Raw genomic sequence first — 17,377 nt, forward strand, 5'->3', positions numbered from 1 at the left:
GAAAAGGGTCTGGAGGTACTGGTGAACACCAAGTTGAAGATGAGCCAGCAGTGTGACCTTGCAGCAAAGGCCAGTGGTATCCTAGGCTGCATTAGGCAAAGTGTAGCCAGCAGGTCAAGGGAAGCGATCCTTGCCCTCTATTCAGCACTGGTGAGGCCACACCTGGGGTATTATGTGCAGTTGCTGGCTCCCTAGTCAGAACAAGAGAGGCATAGAGATATTCTAGAGGGTCCAACCAAGGGCCACAAAGATGATTAAGGGACTGCAGCATCTCCTGTGAGAAAAGGCTGAGAGAGCTGGGACTGTTTAGCCTGGAGAAAAGGAGGGTCATGGGGGGATCTCACCAATCTCTATAAATATTTGAAGGGCGGCTGCAAAGAGGATGGAGCCAGGCTCTTTTCAGTGGTGCCCAGTGACAGGACAGGTGGCAATAGTCACAAAGTAAAATACAGGAGGTTTTGTCTGAATGTCAGGAAGCACTTCTTTACTTGACAGTGACTGAACACTGACACAGGTTGCCCAGAGAGGTTGTGGAGTCTCCCTCCTTGGAGATCTTCAAAAGCCACCTGGACATGGTCCCAGGCAACTTGGTGTAGGCGGCCCTGCTTGAGCAGGGCATTGGACCAGATGGCCTCCAGAGGTCCCTTCCAATCTCAGCCACTCTGTGATTCTATGAACAACTCTAAATGCAACATGTCACAACAGAAAGCAGAATTTATAGGGATAAACTTAAATCTTGGAAAAAGTTCTGGAAAAAAAGAAAAATACTGAAATGTTTTACTTCAGAAGTCAAAACTAAATAATACTACTTTATAATATTATCCTGTTTAGGCTGGTCAATTTGTAAGAATTTTACATTATTTTTTATCTCCCTTATAAAATATTATCATTAAACATTACCTATCTTTTTAAATTAAGCTATGTAATAAAATCTCAACATTCCTTTTTTATGTCAAGTTTTAAGGCAATAGAATAATACTCTGCAGTAACCACTAGGCTATGCTAACAGACAACTCAACTGACACATACTTTAAAAAATAATGCATGTTTTAAATGCACATGGATATGCAAAGGTACTTCAAAAGAAAATGCATTAGAAGAAGGTATTTACTGTAACCCACATCTCTTGAATGGATTAACCTGTCCTCTTTGGGTTTTCAACCCTAATTTAATTATGAGTTAAGGACAGGCAAATCAGCCTCCCTGAAGCAAACATTCCCTAACACTGCTATTCTAGATTGGCAGAAATAAACAAGATTTTAGCATTTTATAAAGAAAGTTTATTGTCCGTATTTATTTATTTATTTATTTCCTCTTATGATTTGTTTTAGATTCAAAACTGTAGTGGAAGAAATGGATACAATTCTTTCTATTGTATGATTGTTGGCTTAATATAAAAGATAAATCTCTTGAATATACTCTGCATTTTAGACTAGGGAAAGGTTACTGAAATCTGTGAGAATATGTTAGAAATGATGAGAAAGGAATCTGAAGTATCATGAATTGCCAATACTCAGGACTGTTCTACAATTTCCCATTAATGAGTGACATTTACCTTGTCATTACTCAGAATATTCTAGCAGTGCATGCTTCCCCTTCTAATCTATTGACAGGGTTTAATTAGAAAAGGATTGTTATGTATCCTTCAGGTTGTTTCATACTGTGACAGCCTTTCATGCAAGCATTAAAAGAAATATCTGAAATAAATAGTAAGACACAGTAAGATGCATGAGTAGTCTTTATTTTTGAAGCATATACCTCTTTTTTGCAGATGTACAAATCAACTGCTACTGAGATTCATTATAGTGTTGAATCATAAGAATTGTTATTTCATGCTCTTAGAAAGATTTCAATTTGTATTGAAAAAAAATGAAACTTTGTATTTTCATTTGAAATATAATTATTTGTTATGATGGAAATTTAAAGAGGGAGCATGATCTGAAGGTGCTGCAGTCCAGAATATTGTTTGTGAATTTAAAATATCAATCCAACTACAAGACAGTATAATTTATAAAACTGAATATTCTTGAAGCATAAATGCAAGACAGGTTTTGAAGACTGTCAGTATGTCCCGTGTCAATAAATAAAGTCTGTTTTAAATAGGAGAAACTTTTTCCAAGAAATAAAACTGTAAACCCACAATTAGTTTGGGCCTGTCGGTTTTACTGATCCTGCAGAATTTGAAATATTTAAGCATAGCTCCTATATCTGACAAACAGGTTTCATACTACCTTTTTTTAATTTTTTAAAATCTTGATATAGCATTAGTCTAATAAAATCCCTCTTTCTGAAATTGGCTGTGTGGTAAGATTTTAATTTAATTTTGAATACATTTTGAGATTCCCAGCTGGAAGGCACTACTTAATGCCAACAGCTTGCCTTTTTCTCCAATGAGACAAATAGGAACCTTGTATGTTTGCTTGTTAACTCTGCCACATGGTTAATGCAATTTGTCTAGTTGAAAGATTGGGTGAAGGTAAAACATGAGATGTTTCTGAAAAAGAAGCTGAAGAATTACAATGTAAGGAGGATAATCACACTAACTACATTAAAAGCCTATTATTAAAATACAACTTGCTCAAATGACAAAAGTCCAGAAATATGAATGAACACACCCTTTAATTTTTTCCCTTTTTGTGTACACTGTGACACTGTGCTTAAATATCTGACTACATACTAAATAGGAAAAAGGAAAAACATCCCAGTACTTTTCGCTCTTCAGGATAACAGCAGTTGCCTTCCAGCTCTTCAGCAATTTACGTTCTCCTATGGCCTGTTTCACTGCATGCTATGCAAACACCAATTTATAGCCAGAATCAAGTTATTTGCTTTTCTACCTCATGCAGGCTCACCAGAGAGCTGCAGAGCCTGGCACCACAACAACACTGGCTGGCAGAGCGCAAGCCTCTGCTCCTGTGTGACTGAGGTGGCTGCTGCCTCCCTTCTTCCCTGAGCTCATTCTACCAGTTGCTTTCCAAGATTTTCCTTCAAGTGTTTATGACAACTTCATAACTAAACTGGATTAATACAACTTTTACCTCTATGTAGATTTATAGCCTAGTTGCCACTGATTTCAGCTGTCTTGTGAATGTTGTGCTCCACTATGAAATCACATTCCAGTTTATCAAACTGAGCACAGGAAATGAGGGACATATCACCAGTTATTACAGTTGGAAAAGCAGACTAGTTTCTCCTTTTAGCACAATTAGGGATAAAAACTAGTCCTTCCAGGCACCCCTCAGCTACCTGCAGCACAAAATATTCCTCTGCCTCCCATAATACTCTCCTTCATTTGCTGTATGTTTTCTAGCCCCTGCATAAATGAGGATTTCTCAGATAAATGAAGAATCAGTCCTGAACATGAATAAATTTAATGTGTGATGAATTGGACAGGAATCTATCTTGAAAACATAGCAAATGTCCACTTAGAACAACCCTTTTACTCACAGAGGAAGTCAAGCAGCAGATAGTGCCTCAGTGATCGCTTTTCCTAACATTAAGGATTCCTGACTTTACACATAAATAATACTTTGAGCAGTTTGGTATTTCCCTCCAGATAAACACCCTCTTCTTCACTCTCACTGCAACTCCAGTGCTTTCATAAAATACTTCATCAACTCTTTCAATGGTCAATAGATGTATTATTAACATTTTATTTAATTTCAAATATATTTATGATGGAGGAGATGGACTTTGCTAGACAAATGTGTAGGTAACAATCTTCATAGCTAATGGCTGTAAGAAAGGGAAACTATGACTGACCTTGAGCATTTTTGGTGGGAAGATGAAAACCAGTTTTTGCCTGGAGAATAGTGACAGCAGTGACCCTACAGTAAAATGAGGAAGTAAACAACTGTGCCAGGAGATTAGTATCCAAAAGCAGCATGAGGAAGTAACCAGAAACAGTAGATGAAAATGATGATTGAGTTAAATCCTTGAAAGTAACATTTTATTGGACAACCCATGTAATGTTCAGAAAAGAAGACTAGGGACCTAAGCTAGTATGGAAAAGCAAATTTTCCAGAGGAAAACCCTCTGAAGACCCCAGAAGAACAGCCACTGGCTGAGCCAATTTCTTTGGAGAAACCTGAAGCACAATGGGAAGAAGCACTGGAGCCTTGTCCTTGTTGCTGGACCCCGGTCAAAAGAGCAGCATGCTATACCCTAATTTTATCTGTGGACAGCATGTGGATCAGCAACCTGTCACCTATTGGAAGCAACGCATGTGAGCACAACCTCCCCAAGGGAGCTGTAAAATGGAATATACAACCACGCTAGGTCAAGTGCAAGTTAAATGAATCTGTTGCATACTACTTGCTACTCATGTGGTTCAACTAGTGCTTTGTTAAATGTTACTGCTATACTATTTTCAGTTATTATTGCCCTATTAGTTTCTGTCAATAGAGTAAGCATTTGAATTAAGCAAGGGTTAATCTGTTTCCCTGGCAGAACCACACTCACATTAGTTGGTTGCTGGTCTTAACACCCAGTGAAGAAATCTGATGTGTCGCAGACAGGCAGAAGGAATTAAAGGTATTGAGAGGCACAAATCAATCCTTGCATCCCAGTACTGTGTATGCTTTGTGACAAACTGCTGAAGAACATGGGCAGCACTGTGCCACCTCTGCAGCACTCACTGCTTCAGTTAGTCCAATACCTTACAGCTCTAGAAGACTGAAATGATGCTAATGGACCAAATCCAGGCAAGTATGTGCCACAATTACCAAGCAGGGAAGAGGGAGAGCACTGACAGGAGAGCATCACATTTTAGTGCAGACTAACACTCTTCTCTCCTCCCTAAGCCCTCTTCGCTCCTTCCACCTTACTCAGCTTGCTCAATCCTGCCACATGATTCTACTTCCTTTATCCATGTATTTGTAGGTCTTCTGATCTCAGTCCCAATCTCTAAGCACAACAGTTTGGGCTGCCCCTCTGGCTCCATGCCTGTTTTCCCCCTGTCCTCCCAACTCCTGGTTACCGACTGCAGGCCACAGTCCACAGGTCTTGTTTTTATAGTCCTGATCAATTCTGCATTTCCCAAAACCAAAATGAGGGCTGAGGTAGGTAAATGGGAAATTTCAGCCTAATTACAGCTTTGCCAAAACTTATGTAAACTGTTTTTTTCTTTTAAGAAAAAAAAAAAAAAAAAGAAAAAAAAAAAAAAAAGGAAGAAGAAAGATAGTATCACATATGGGAAATTTTCACAACTACAACAAGCAGAATATTAACAGGGAGAGATTAAAAACAAGTCTAAATAGTACAGCCATTACTAATTATATATTAACATCTAGAAGAGTTCTCTTTTGAAATATACTTCCACTGAATTCAGAAGAAGTTAGAAAGTTGAAAAAGAGCTCTGGTGATTGCTTTATCACTTTTAGCAAGAGACAGAGCCTTCCTTACTGCAGGCAACATTGCCTGCTTTTGCAGTCGAGATGAGGAATAGTGGTGGCAGTTATGCAGGGGGCTGTTTCTACAAATTTTGCATTGCATATAGTTTCAGTCTTAGAAAAACATCCTTAAACTGGTACACTTACCCAAATGCTTTTCAAGAGAAATACCAGACAGTGGACAGAGGAAGAAAGGGAGAGACGGTGTTGCAAATGCCACTGCACTGAGTGGTATATATCTTATTACAATAGAAAAATGTTAATTTCCTAAGTATCAACTTTATTTTTTTCCAAAGTGCTACAAATTTTAACATTTAAAACCAGTTTCTAACTGATGCTCTACTTTTAGTTTTGCATGTTAGCCAGCTCATCATTTGTCTTTACACCTCACTAAACTTCTGAATTGGACGTTATTCCTGACTATTTCAAACTTTATGTATAAAACAAGGATATAACACAATTTCATACCAGAGCAACTGCTGTATAGATTTATATTGTTTCACAATCTTTGTGTTTTTATCTCTGTAGTGTTAAATACAGTGAATGCACATTGAAGCAAAAAAATAAAATACAGGCAGACAGAAAATGGATACTTACCCACAGTGCTTCATGTGAGGTGGTTTATCCATTCTCACTGCTAGTTTAATTTTCAAGTCATTGTCCTGGCTGTTTTTGGGGACTATCATTTTATGTAGATCAGGTGACTTTGAGCTGTTGGATGTTGGATACAACACTACCTGCAAGTCATAAAATAAACACTTCAGTAAGCTGACAGAAAAAATCTGCTACTCTTTAACATAAATTTCTAAGCAGTTCAGATTCTTGTTGCATCTCCAATCTGAAAGATGACTTAAAAAAAAAGGTTCATAAATCTAGTAAGCTATTTGATGCAATCCTATTACAATAGAGGAATTTTAAAAATGAACTCACTCATTTATTATTACTTAAAAAAAAATCTTCCATTAGTTCATTCTGATTGAAAAATCTAACAATCTTAAACAAAGAGCAACTGTTAATACCTGAAGATGGTCACGTACAGTTAAACAGGAGCCTAAACTTTCATATTACTCAGTGCCCTACTGGGAACACACAATTGAAACAATATGCTATAGCACTAGTTACCTAGTGACCTAACTAGTGACATTACTTGTGTGAATAAAAGCAAAATATTCTCTTTCTTACTAACATCATTATTGAATCAATAGCATTAATAAAAACCAATTATAGTAAAAATTACAGAAATCAGAGGTTAATCCCAAAGCATCTTTGCTGCAAATGGATTATAATAAATATAAAGCAGTATGTCCAGTTTCCATGCAACCTACAACACAAACATTTTGCTAAACTGACAGTGAAAGAAAAAAAATACTTAACTAAAAGACTAAAATAAATTTATTGATAATTTTACTAATTAAACATTAATTGTAGACTACTATTGGTCACAAACTTAAATATTTATTTACCATCCAAAAAGTTTATCCATTTATAGCTAGTACAATTCAATATTACTGCTTAATCAAATCCTTATATATGTTTAGCAGTCAAATGTTGCTGAAATATGATTTCCCTTCATTCTTCCTATAAACACTATTTCTGAATCAATTTAGACTCTAAAACAGTCTAAACACATTATTGGGGAGACTTTTGTAACATTCAGTGAGTTCTGAATTACCATTATCACGAAGCAGTACCTCAAAAAATAAGAAAACTCTAAAAAGCAGTGTTCTCCACATTTTTTATATCTTGGAAACTGAAATTAATCATAAAGTTAAACATCAAATTAATTTCTTATACATAGTACTTGTGTCTTGTGTCATATATATAAAACACAATATATTCTCCCCTTTGTTATCGGGAAAGTTAATCAAGGATTTGAGTAAGAATCTTCAAGCAAGTATAAATCTAGTGGGTATTATGAAGCCAAAAATATTACAAGTGTCATTCAGATATAATCATCTGAAAGATGATATAAACCAAAGGCCTTGGGCTCTTCCTGCACCCCAATAATATAAGGGGCACTAGCAAAGTAGAGAAATACGATGCATCAAGTGTGCGACTTCTATAACAGTGAGAGAAATAACTTGTCAGAACTATTGAGTACATTCAGTACCTTTTAAAGAAATAGAAGAAAAAACAATATATTCGTTGTCATAAATCAAAAAGTGATTTTTTTTCCTTTTTGCAAATGCATAGCAAATGCTATTTATAACAGAGCTTACCCCTCCCTCCCAAAAAGCACGTTCATTTTCCTTCTAAGTAAAAGCTGTCCCTTGAAGAGCATTATGAGAATGGCAACCTTTGAGTTCTGAAGCCTTAAACAGAAATAACTTTTAGCTTGTTTACCATTTTAAATACAAGATTATATAAACAGAATTATTACTCATTCCTTGCATTTAATCACTAGGCATTCATATAGGACTGTAGGTGATGCCATGAATTTTTTCTTTTCTACAGGCTGTAGTTACTGTTCTCCTGTAACAGCTTATTACCACTCATGCATCTCAAGTGACATCTTTCTCCTGTCAACTTTTTGATTTTTTAGAATGCTGATGAAAATATAAGCTGACAAGTGTATAATTAATTCATAACTTCAGGACTGACAATTCCTTTTCTGAATTTTTAAAGAAGTATTTTGGAGCTTTGTTTTCAAACCTCTTACAACGAATAAGTATCTGGCAGAATACTTAGATATGCACTGTGTTGTGTTTGTATTAAACTTTGCCATTCCCTCCAGCTTTAAACAATGAGAGCTAAGAAGACTAGAGTCTACAAACCGTATTTCAAGAACTTTATCATCAAACATTTTTATCACTGTACAAAAACACCCATATACACATGCACACAGAGTATTCTGTAGGTATTAACCATCTTTGCAGTAACCTTAAGCCTAATATTGCCTGTACGGGCAAATCCTAACCACTGTGTATTGTATCATTGAGTGGCACAAATCGTGAGCTCCACTGAAATCACTGAAACCAAAACACTGTACAAACTTCCCATGACAGGAAAAGTTGCTGAAATTTAGCTCAAGAGCATCTTCTCCACAGTGATGTAATGCAATGTTATTTCCATTGCCCACGGAGAAACTTTCCAGACTGTTTGTCTCGGTTGTACTTTCAGCACTGTTTATAGGATTTTAATCTTACAGATGTAGCTCTAGGTGTATAGTCTACTTATACGAAAATAAAATGGTATAAACTCATAGCTCTTCTCTGGAGGACACAAAACTCACCTACAGAATACTCTTTCACCATTCCTAATACTTCTAAAAGTTTTATAAAATCCCTACTACATCATACATTTCTGAATTAATTTTTATTTTGTTTTGTGTTGTTCTTTTATTGTTCCTATACCTGTGAACATCCTCACTTTAGATTACTCAGCAGTAGCACAGGAAACTACAAGTTGTTATTCTAGGACTTCTTAAAAATAAGTAACCTAACAGGTAATCTGCACTAAAATGCATAACGTGCTATTTATGACTAGAATACTACTACACAGCAAACATAGCTGCTGTGCATTGCATTGTTTCAGCCGATTCAAGGCAATTTAACAGTATCACAACACTGAGAGTTGAGCTAAACCAGTAAATCCAATCATCTAGTGATCATTAAAAATACACAGCTGTGGTCTGGTAACTGAAGAAGTGGCAATGCCTCTTCTCATCTGAATGTGAAATAAATACAGAAATCTTAAATGTTATAGAGCAGCACACTTACATATTTGTGCAAGGTAAGGTTTTCAAAACACCGTTTCTCTGTTGTAAATGGCTGATGCAGAGTTTCTCACCTGGACCTGAAGTATCACAGGTTGAAATATATTCAGCTAATATTACTCCAGGAGTTAACTAATCATCATTTATTGTAATTCAGATGTGTATTTAACTCCTCAGCAGGATCACAATACAAGAAGTTATTTGAAATGCACCTGAGCCAGAGTCAATCCAGCTGAACAGCTCTTAGCTCTCCTCTATCTTTGGCACATTGATCATATCCTCCTTTAACAAAAAGCTTTGAAAGAAGGGGTGAGCTGTGCAAAATACCCTGAAAGCTGAAACAAACTGAACTTGTGACAATCTTTCTTTCTCAGAGCAGATAAACAAGCAGAAGGTCTAGAGTCAAAAGCGCTACGCAGAAAACATCAGTATTCTTACGGTTAAGATAAAGCTCTCAAGCTAACCATCCCTGGTCGCAGCTGTCATGCTGTCAAAAGATAATACAGCCTTCAAAGGGGACCAACAAAACTAAGAGGCCAGCTGAGCAGCAAGCTGGAAACACACTTGAGAAAAATCAAGAGTCAGGATAATCTCTCCTTTTCCCCCATGCCACACACACAGCTCAGTTCAGTTTCAGCCAATTTGTGTCCTTGCATCTCAGCTGCTCCCCTTTTCCATCCCGCCCTTCCCCTCCAGGAGTTGAACCCAAGTGCTGGAGTTACCTGCTCTTCTGACCTAAGTATTCAAACTAAGAAAGATTTAACAAGCTGGGGTAGTCTAAGACACATTTTGAGATCTCAGGCCTTGGGCATCAGACCTTGATAACTGGAGTAAGTCTGAGCAGACTACACTGAGTTTTGGATCCCTGTCACAAGGAAAAATATGAAAGTAAAGAAGAGTTGTAGCTCCTCCATAATGCCCTGGATGACAGGCAGATGACAGTTGACATGCTATTACAAAAAACAACCAACAAAATTCCCCTCTCACCTTCAGTACACGTCATACCAGTTGCCCTTAAATAAAATAAAGGTGTAGCCCAGTAACAGCCACTTCATAACACAGCCTGTGACATCTTCAAAAAACAGATCAAACCCTCAGCTCAGTCCTGTTCCCAGGGAGGCTGCCAATGCCTACCTTGTCCCCATCCTGCCCTGCTCCCTGGCTTCAAGGACCTGCTCTGGGGAGCCTGTGCTGCTCCAGGCATCCAGGCCCACGATGCGCGCTGAACAGCTTCTCGCCCTTCTTCCTTCAAACTGTATAGTCCCCAGTGGGAAAGACAGAAGATTTTAAGGGACAAAACAATTCCCCATGCCTCATTTGCTCTTCCAGAGTACAAAGAGCACTACAAATGATTGCTTTTTGTCATTGACCAAAAGCACATTTTATTTTATTCCATACCTAGGATGAAAAACTTCAGCCTGAACAGTTAAAGTCTGGCTAAGTTACAAGCAGTTGAAAACTGAATCTTTTGGCACATGCCCTTAATCATAAGCAGGACTGCCAGCTCTGTTCAGAATAAGTAATACACACAGCCTTATGCAAAAAGCCCCTGGATGAACTGGAGAAACCAACTTCTCCAATACCCATGTATCCATGGTGACCCAAGTCACTTCTGCAGCAATTTGTGCTTATTTAAAACAATTTAAAACACTAAGTTCCCTGCACATAAGTTGATATGCTCCCCCAACTGTATTGAAGCTTTCATCACATAACAGGACTAATAATTCATTCTATAGGTTTTTCCTTTTGTGTTTTAAAATGCAGTGATTTGAAAAGATAAATTATGCCAGTGTGAGCAGAGAGGACAGGCAAATTTTATGTTATGAAATAATCACCCGTGATTATTTGGCACATACAAATTTGTGCTGCCAGTCATTGTCTGAGCAAAGATCATAGGAAAGATCATAGGAAAGTTCCTTAGTTAAACACTGTCTGATTGACTGATCTGCAAATAGTGTGGGGACCAAAAATTAATAAAGCTGGTCTGGGGCAGGAGACATGACTACAAGTAGTTTAGAGACCCTTTAACATTACGTTGTTTGTGTAGTTGTGGCCATATCCCTATTTAGGGGACACTCCCCTGCTTTTAATAGAACTTTTGCTTTTGATAGAGTTTACTAACCCTTCTCAAGCCATCTTCCCTCACAACTTAATAGCTTGGAGCTACTCCCAGCTATGTCCCTTGCCCACATATAGGTTGATGTCAGCAAGACAGAGGTTGCTGTCAGTATGAAAAGAAGTAAAGTTCCCTTCAATGTCCTGCCAGCAGGCTACAAAACACAGCACTGCACTCAAGTCCTTTATGCTTCTGAGTATTAAATCATGAGTTGCTGCCACCAAGACAGTGAAGCACCACCAGCTCGAGGAGAGAGAGAGAGACAAGACTGGAGGCAGAAGTGGAAAAAGTAGATGGCTCTCTTAAAAGTGACTCCCCTTGAAAATTAAGGGTTAATAAGATCTTAATCAGCAAGGGAGCATATGGGGATTTTATGCCAGCTCCATGATCTCATCCATTGAGAGATCTCTCGCTTTTCAGCTATGATTGTATTATAGCTGAAGCACTCAGACAATGCTTCGGGTAACAGGTGGCTAAAGAGAAACAAAAATCAAAAAGAAAAACTGAACAGGTGCATAGTGAAAGAAGACTTTGCAATTTATACATTCAATGGATATTGATTGCTACCATCTGAATACTTACCTGAACAGATCTTCCCAAGCAGCCCTTTCCCCAAACCTAAGAGAGAGCATGCCTCAATGAAAAGCAGCCTGAGAATTTCTGAGGAAAGGCACTCGCAAAGGAGCTACTGAGAAAAACACTGTTCACATGGGAACAACGACATGGAGCCAGACATAATGCGGTGCTGACAGGCAGACTTCTTGGGGAACAAGAGAAAAAGGGGGTGGAGGAAGCAATCTGATATCATTTTCCAAACTTAAATACAGACCTGCAAAACCTCAAGTCGTTTCTAAATGTGATGGAGAAATGTATTACCCATGATGGCAGGCTTTAAATTAATGTATTCACAATATGAAACTGTCGCTGCTCAGAGGGCCTTCAGAAACAGCACAGAAGATAAACAACAAGCCCAGTGCAGTAAGCGTTCAGAGACTAGGCAGTTGTGCAAGTACGGGTACCTAACCAGCAAGCTGTTTCGTAATGTCTTTAAATCAAATCAAGAAGAACAGTACCAACAAAACAAAACAACACAAAAAAAAACAGCCCCGTAACTGCAAAGCTAATTATTGCTGGCTGCAGCTGACTGTGACAAGCAGGTTGGGAGACAATAGTTCACTTTTAATTGAATAGTCAGAGCAAGAAGATTGAAATACTCTTATATTCAGAAAGTACCAGTAATCAAACACCACCTGCTGTTCTCACATTGTATTCACATGTGTGCTAAGCAAGCACAATGGCTGTCACTTTGAATTACTAGGTTTGAACATCTTCATACACAAAGTACAGAACAAGAAAAAGTGGTGTCAGATCCCTGAGTTTCAAAAACCACCAGGCTGACTTTTCAGAAGTATGTACTCCAAACTCTGCTTCTTCACATTTCCTCAGCTGTTGCACATACAAATGCAAACATTTCTATCAATTCTGCCTTTTGTATACGTATACATAACTACTGAAGCAGACAGATCAGTGTCACCTAAAAACTGGAACACGCATCTCAAAGATACTTGATTAAAGTTTTGAACATTTCACGATTAGAACAAACTTCACCTCAAAGACACAACCTGCTTCAGTTTCTAGAAGTTAAATTCATTGGCACGCTGGATGCTGAGGTCTGTACAATCACAGACACAGACCGTGACTCCAGAAGCTCCTGTTCTGTCAAACTCAAATCCAAATAACACCCCTTCCTCTCCTGTTCAGCATGTTTCTCCATTTGTTTGTTTCAACAGAAAACTGAGCTTATCCAGCTGTCCTCCAGTTTCTGTAGAACAGAGAATAAAGGTTAAACTTTTCCTTTTTATTTAAAGATACTGAAAGCGGTCAGCAGGGAGCAAGAAAAATATCCCCTAACAAGCAAAATCTGCTCTCGGCATTCACAAATGGATTTATTTTAATTTTTTAGAGGAAGAGAGTAATGTCAGACAAGTGCCATAGTAAGTACTACCTCCTGTTGGTTAAGGACATCTTAAATGCCTTGAAAGGCAAAGATGTGAAATATAGGTAAAAAATTCCCATTACTCTGTGCTCATCTGGTGATTTCTGCAGCAGATGCTGAGCAGCCACTAGTTTTTATATTCTATATATCTATATTTTGTACTCTTTCTGAGGATGAAGCTGTAAGTATGGGCTCCCCACTTCACTAAAAGCATAAGCCTGCTTCCCTCCCACTCCAACACCAACTAGGTACCTCTGGAAATCAGCAGTGCCTCCTCAAACGGAGGAGCTGTCACACTGAGATCAGGGCCTACATCTGGAGTTAATGAGTGTGAGAGGCTGTTGTAACCTGTAGCAGAGCACAGGAAAAACTTCTCTGCAGCTCTGTAAAAATATATCGCTGGCTCCACATTTCACACCTAAGATCTACCTGCATAAAAAGCTGGTCCCTTGGTGCCAGAACAAACCTTTTTTACCTGATGGAAGCTCAAAATTCAAATCATGTAGCTTCTATTTCTAATTACAGATTAAACAGAAGAAAACCTTCAACAATAACCTCAGGGCGTGGGAAATGCAAACTTCATTAATCCAGAAAAGCAGTATTGGGTCAAGACACGTTTTGAAGAAACTACATGACAGATGAGAACTTATGTCCACAGCAAACCTACCTCAGAAATGGCAAGTTTGAGATGAATTTTTAATTACAGAAAAAATACCAGTGAAAGTATCTTCAGGCTTTTTCTGAGCATAACTAACCTAGCTGTACTCCAGCAAGTCCCTGCAGTGTATTGACCAGCCATGAAATTAACAAACTTTCTTAGCAGAATTAGGGGGATCTGGCATCTTTCCTAAGGCTGCCTGAATTTAAATCTCTCAAACCTGAAAATGAAGACAGTGATAACACAATACACCCTTGAAAGCTTAGATGTATATCATGAGGGTACAAACTACCTTAAAATTATTTTGTCAAAAAACTGTCAAATATTCTCCCAATCTTCCCCTGAAGCTACCCACCAACACTGTCAAATACTCTGGTTGAATCACAAACCTAAGCTGGCAGATTGCCTCTTCTCTTGGTTGGACGCATCTAACACCAGTAGGTGTAAGGTGTCTGTCAGCAATGCCTGGGTGGAACAAGAGGACAGACAGACAACCAAACAGGCCCAACAGGCCTAGTGTCTACCATGACTAACAGTGCCCTCTCTCATGTTCTCTTCTACTGCTAGGGACCACATAGGGACTGTACAAAAGGTTACTGAGGGAGGTTTGTCTCTTACCAACTTGCAGAATCAGTCAGAGTACCTTGGCAAAGCAGCAGATGTATATGAACAAAAGCATATATATAACTGGAAGGAGAAAGCAGACCATTCACAACTTATGCCTGTGGATCGTGTAAGCACCTTTATGCTACAGTGGACAGCAGTGTGCTGGCATGCACAACATTGTCTCCATGCCTGTTTAAAGGTGAATAAAATACTTCAGAAGGTATTTTTGAGTCAAGAATGGAGGCTGAACATTTTCTATATATCAGCAATGGATTATAAAAGGTAGAATTCATATGTAGAAATCTCTGAGGTACTTCTGTTTGCTGTGCCCAATCTAATCTGCTTTAATGCAGGTGAATAAAAGGTGATGGCCTCTGTCCTTTGTGATGAGCAACAAGAAAAGCACCTAGAGGCAATGATTTTAATTGCCTAATTCTGGTACAAACTGCCAAACCTCAGAGCACCTGCTAAAAGCAGACAGACTTTGTGCCAAAAATAAACCACAAACAACAGCAGAGTAAGAATCAGCAACAGGAACAGAAGATTACTTTTTTCTCACTCACCATTTATGTCTTGCTTTGTGTCCAGGAAAGCTGGACCAGACTCCAAAGCTGGATCAGACTCACCAGAGTGGTAAGCTCAGCTTTAGCCCCTCTCAGTTACCTATTTTTTTAATTCTTTCTCCCTTTACCAACCCCCACCAAGAAAGGAGAGCTAATACCTTCTTTAAAATGGTTTGAACAGCTGAAAAATCCAGTTGCGTCAGAAGAAGGGCAGGAGTGAGAACAGACAGGAAAAAATGCAAATCATCTGGGGCCATAGGATACAGTTAAGGTGAAGGCTATATTCAGTATTTTACATCCGAAATGTTTCAATTCTTAAAAAATCTTTTAAAACCATTTTAACCTCCTGTTCCAGAAACTCAGATAAGCTGCAAACTAATACAGCAGACCAAGACCTATACCTGAACTTTGACTATTTAACACTGCAGAGCAACAGGCTCCAGTTAATACTTCTGGTTCTTCTTAGCCCATTATTTTGTAATTGCTTCTCATCTTCTCTGACTCCTTGGCAATGATTGTACTGGCCACAGTTCACAACAGCCATATATTTCCTTCCTCACTGCCTTGCACCTTTGCACTAACTTTTCTTTTGCTTCTTTGATAGGACTGAGCAAGCAGGGACAGAGAAGGAACTTCTCTGTGTTTAACAGCACTGTGTGCTACTTTCAGCATCCTCTCCCCATTTCTTTTCATTGCTCTCAGTCCAAATACCACTGATCCTAATCTGCTCATCTGCAAGGTCCTTCACCAAGTGACCTTGCAGACACCTCAGAAAGAGATGAGAGGAGGCAAGAAAAGGTAATACGGAGGACACAGTTCTGACCTTACAAAAGGTGCAGGAATGTGAAAGAATGTGTGGGAGAAGCGACTCTTAAGCAGCTGCCTGTGATAGGAGGACACCAAGTGGGGAAAAGCCCTGATCTTCCTAACAAGCCCTCCTCACTTGAATGAGAAATAGCCATGACCCTGAATACAAAATCGAGTGTTAAAAAGTGAGCTATCCTCCCTCCATGTGTGACATGTCAGAGGGGAAATTTTCAAAAGGAGATGGGGGCAATATTTGTGGATCCTATCTACCTCTTTCACCAAATCCTCCTCTTTATATGATACATTGTTCTCTAACATCTGATTTTGGTCTAAAAAGGATAAATGATCCTGTCAAGAGAGGACAAATGGGAAAAGGGAAGCTAAAACAGTACAAGAGTGAGAACTCCTGTTTTAGTCCAATATTATCTCCATCATTCCTCCCCTTACATCTACAGTGGAACGTCACTGAGGATTTTTTTTTTTAAGGTTTGAAACAAGGCAAAGAAAAACACAACAGATCTACAGTACAAATTCCTGAAAGGCAATACAATACCAGGTTTTGAACACTGAGAGTAGTCATCCTTAAAGGAAAAAACACCGTGTGGTATAGCTGCAGCACAGCAAGTGCTGTAACAAATCCCTTACACCATTTATGGCATACTTTGTCAATGTTCACATTCTTACACATAATTTTCTCACATATTTCTCATTTCTACACATAATACTCACTCTTCCTAGTTCTTTATCTTCAAGTGCCAGAACCCCAGTGCTTTCTGTAAAGAGTTTTACTTTGACAACAGGCCGAGGGTGAGTAGTGGTAAAATCTCCTTGAGTTCCCCATCTGCAATAAATAAAATAATAGAATTTAAATGGGGCAGAAGAATGACTTTAGAATGACTGTAAGGATTGTAATCTTTTGAACAGAACATATACTAATGCACTCCTAGAACATAATTTCCAAACTTCTGGAGAAGGGGGCAGGAGAGACAGAGAAAACATACAATCGTAAACATCCAAGATTAAATACTTACATGGAATTGACTTTCCTTTGTGATAAGACAAATCAGGGTTTTTCTGTGTGACAATTGTCATAAAAAATCAGTCATAAAATTGCTAATGGCAAAACTTACCCAAAGAACTGAAATTATATCATGACAGGGGAAAATAGAATCAAGCAAGCAAGAAAGAAAAAAGTTTTTCTACTAAATATATTACATTCAGTATATTGTGTATACAAATCACTCATTCAGCAAAGCATCAGGTCTTGATTCTAAATAAAAAAAAAAACACGCCACATATATGCTTAACTTTAGATGAATGGATATGCAAAAAGTAAGATTTGAAAAGCCTTAAATTTCATGAGATGTTACCATTTAGTACAGGAATGTAGGGGAAAAAATGTAAACACAAATGCAAAACCTGGAAAAATTGTTTCATAGTCATCAGAGTTACTTTAACTGGAAAATAATTGCTGCCACAAGACTTCCTGTTTTTGGAGAAACTAAATTAGGTAGACAAACTTCTAA

At 38.2% G+C, this 17,377-nt stretch overlaps 1 protein-coding gene across 12 annotated transcripts in view; it reads right to left on the reverse strand.

Annotated features, from left to right (window-relative positions):
- The window catches only part of CADPS2 (calcium dependent secretion activator 2), a 314,451-nt gene that overhangs the window by 147,744 nt on the left and 149,330 nt on the right, over positions 1-17,377 (reverse strand). For all 12 annotated transcript variants that reach the window (XM_084507238.1, XM_084507237.1, XM_084507234.1 and 9 more), the window contains exons 7-8: positions 16,581-16,692; positions 5,988-6,127 (exon numbers count right to left, since the gene is read on the reverse strand). In XM_084507238.1, coding sequence (XP_084363364.1) covers positions 5,988-6,127; positions 16,581-16,692 — 252 coding nt within the window. The remainder of the gene's footprint in view (positions 1-5,987; positions 6,128-16,580; positions 16,693-17,377) is intronic.

Source organism: Aythya ferina (genome assembly GCF_964211825.1).
Source record: "Aythya ferina genome assembly, chromosome: 1".
Classification (NCBI taxonomy): domain Eukaryota; kingdom Metazoa; phylum Chordata; class Aves; order Anseriformes; family Anatidae; genus Aythya; species Aythya ferina.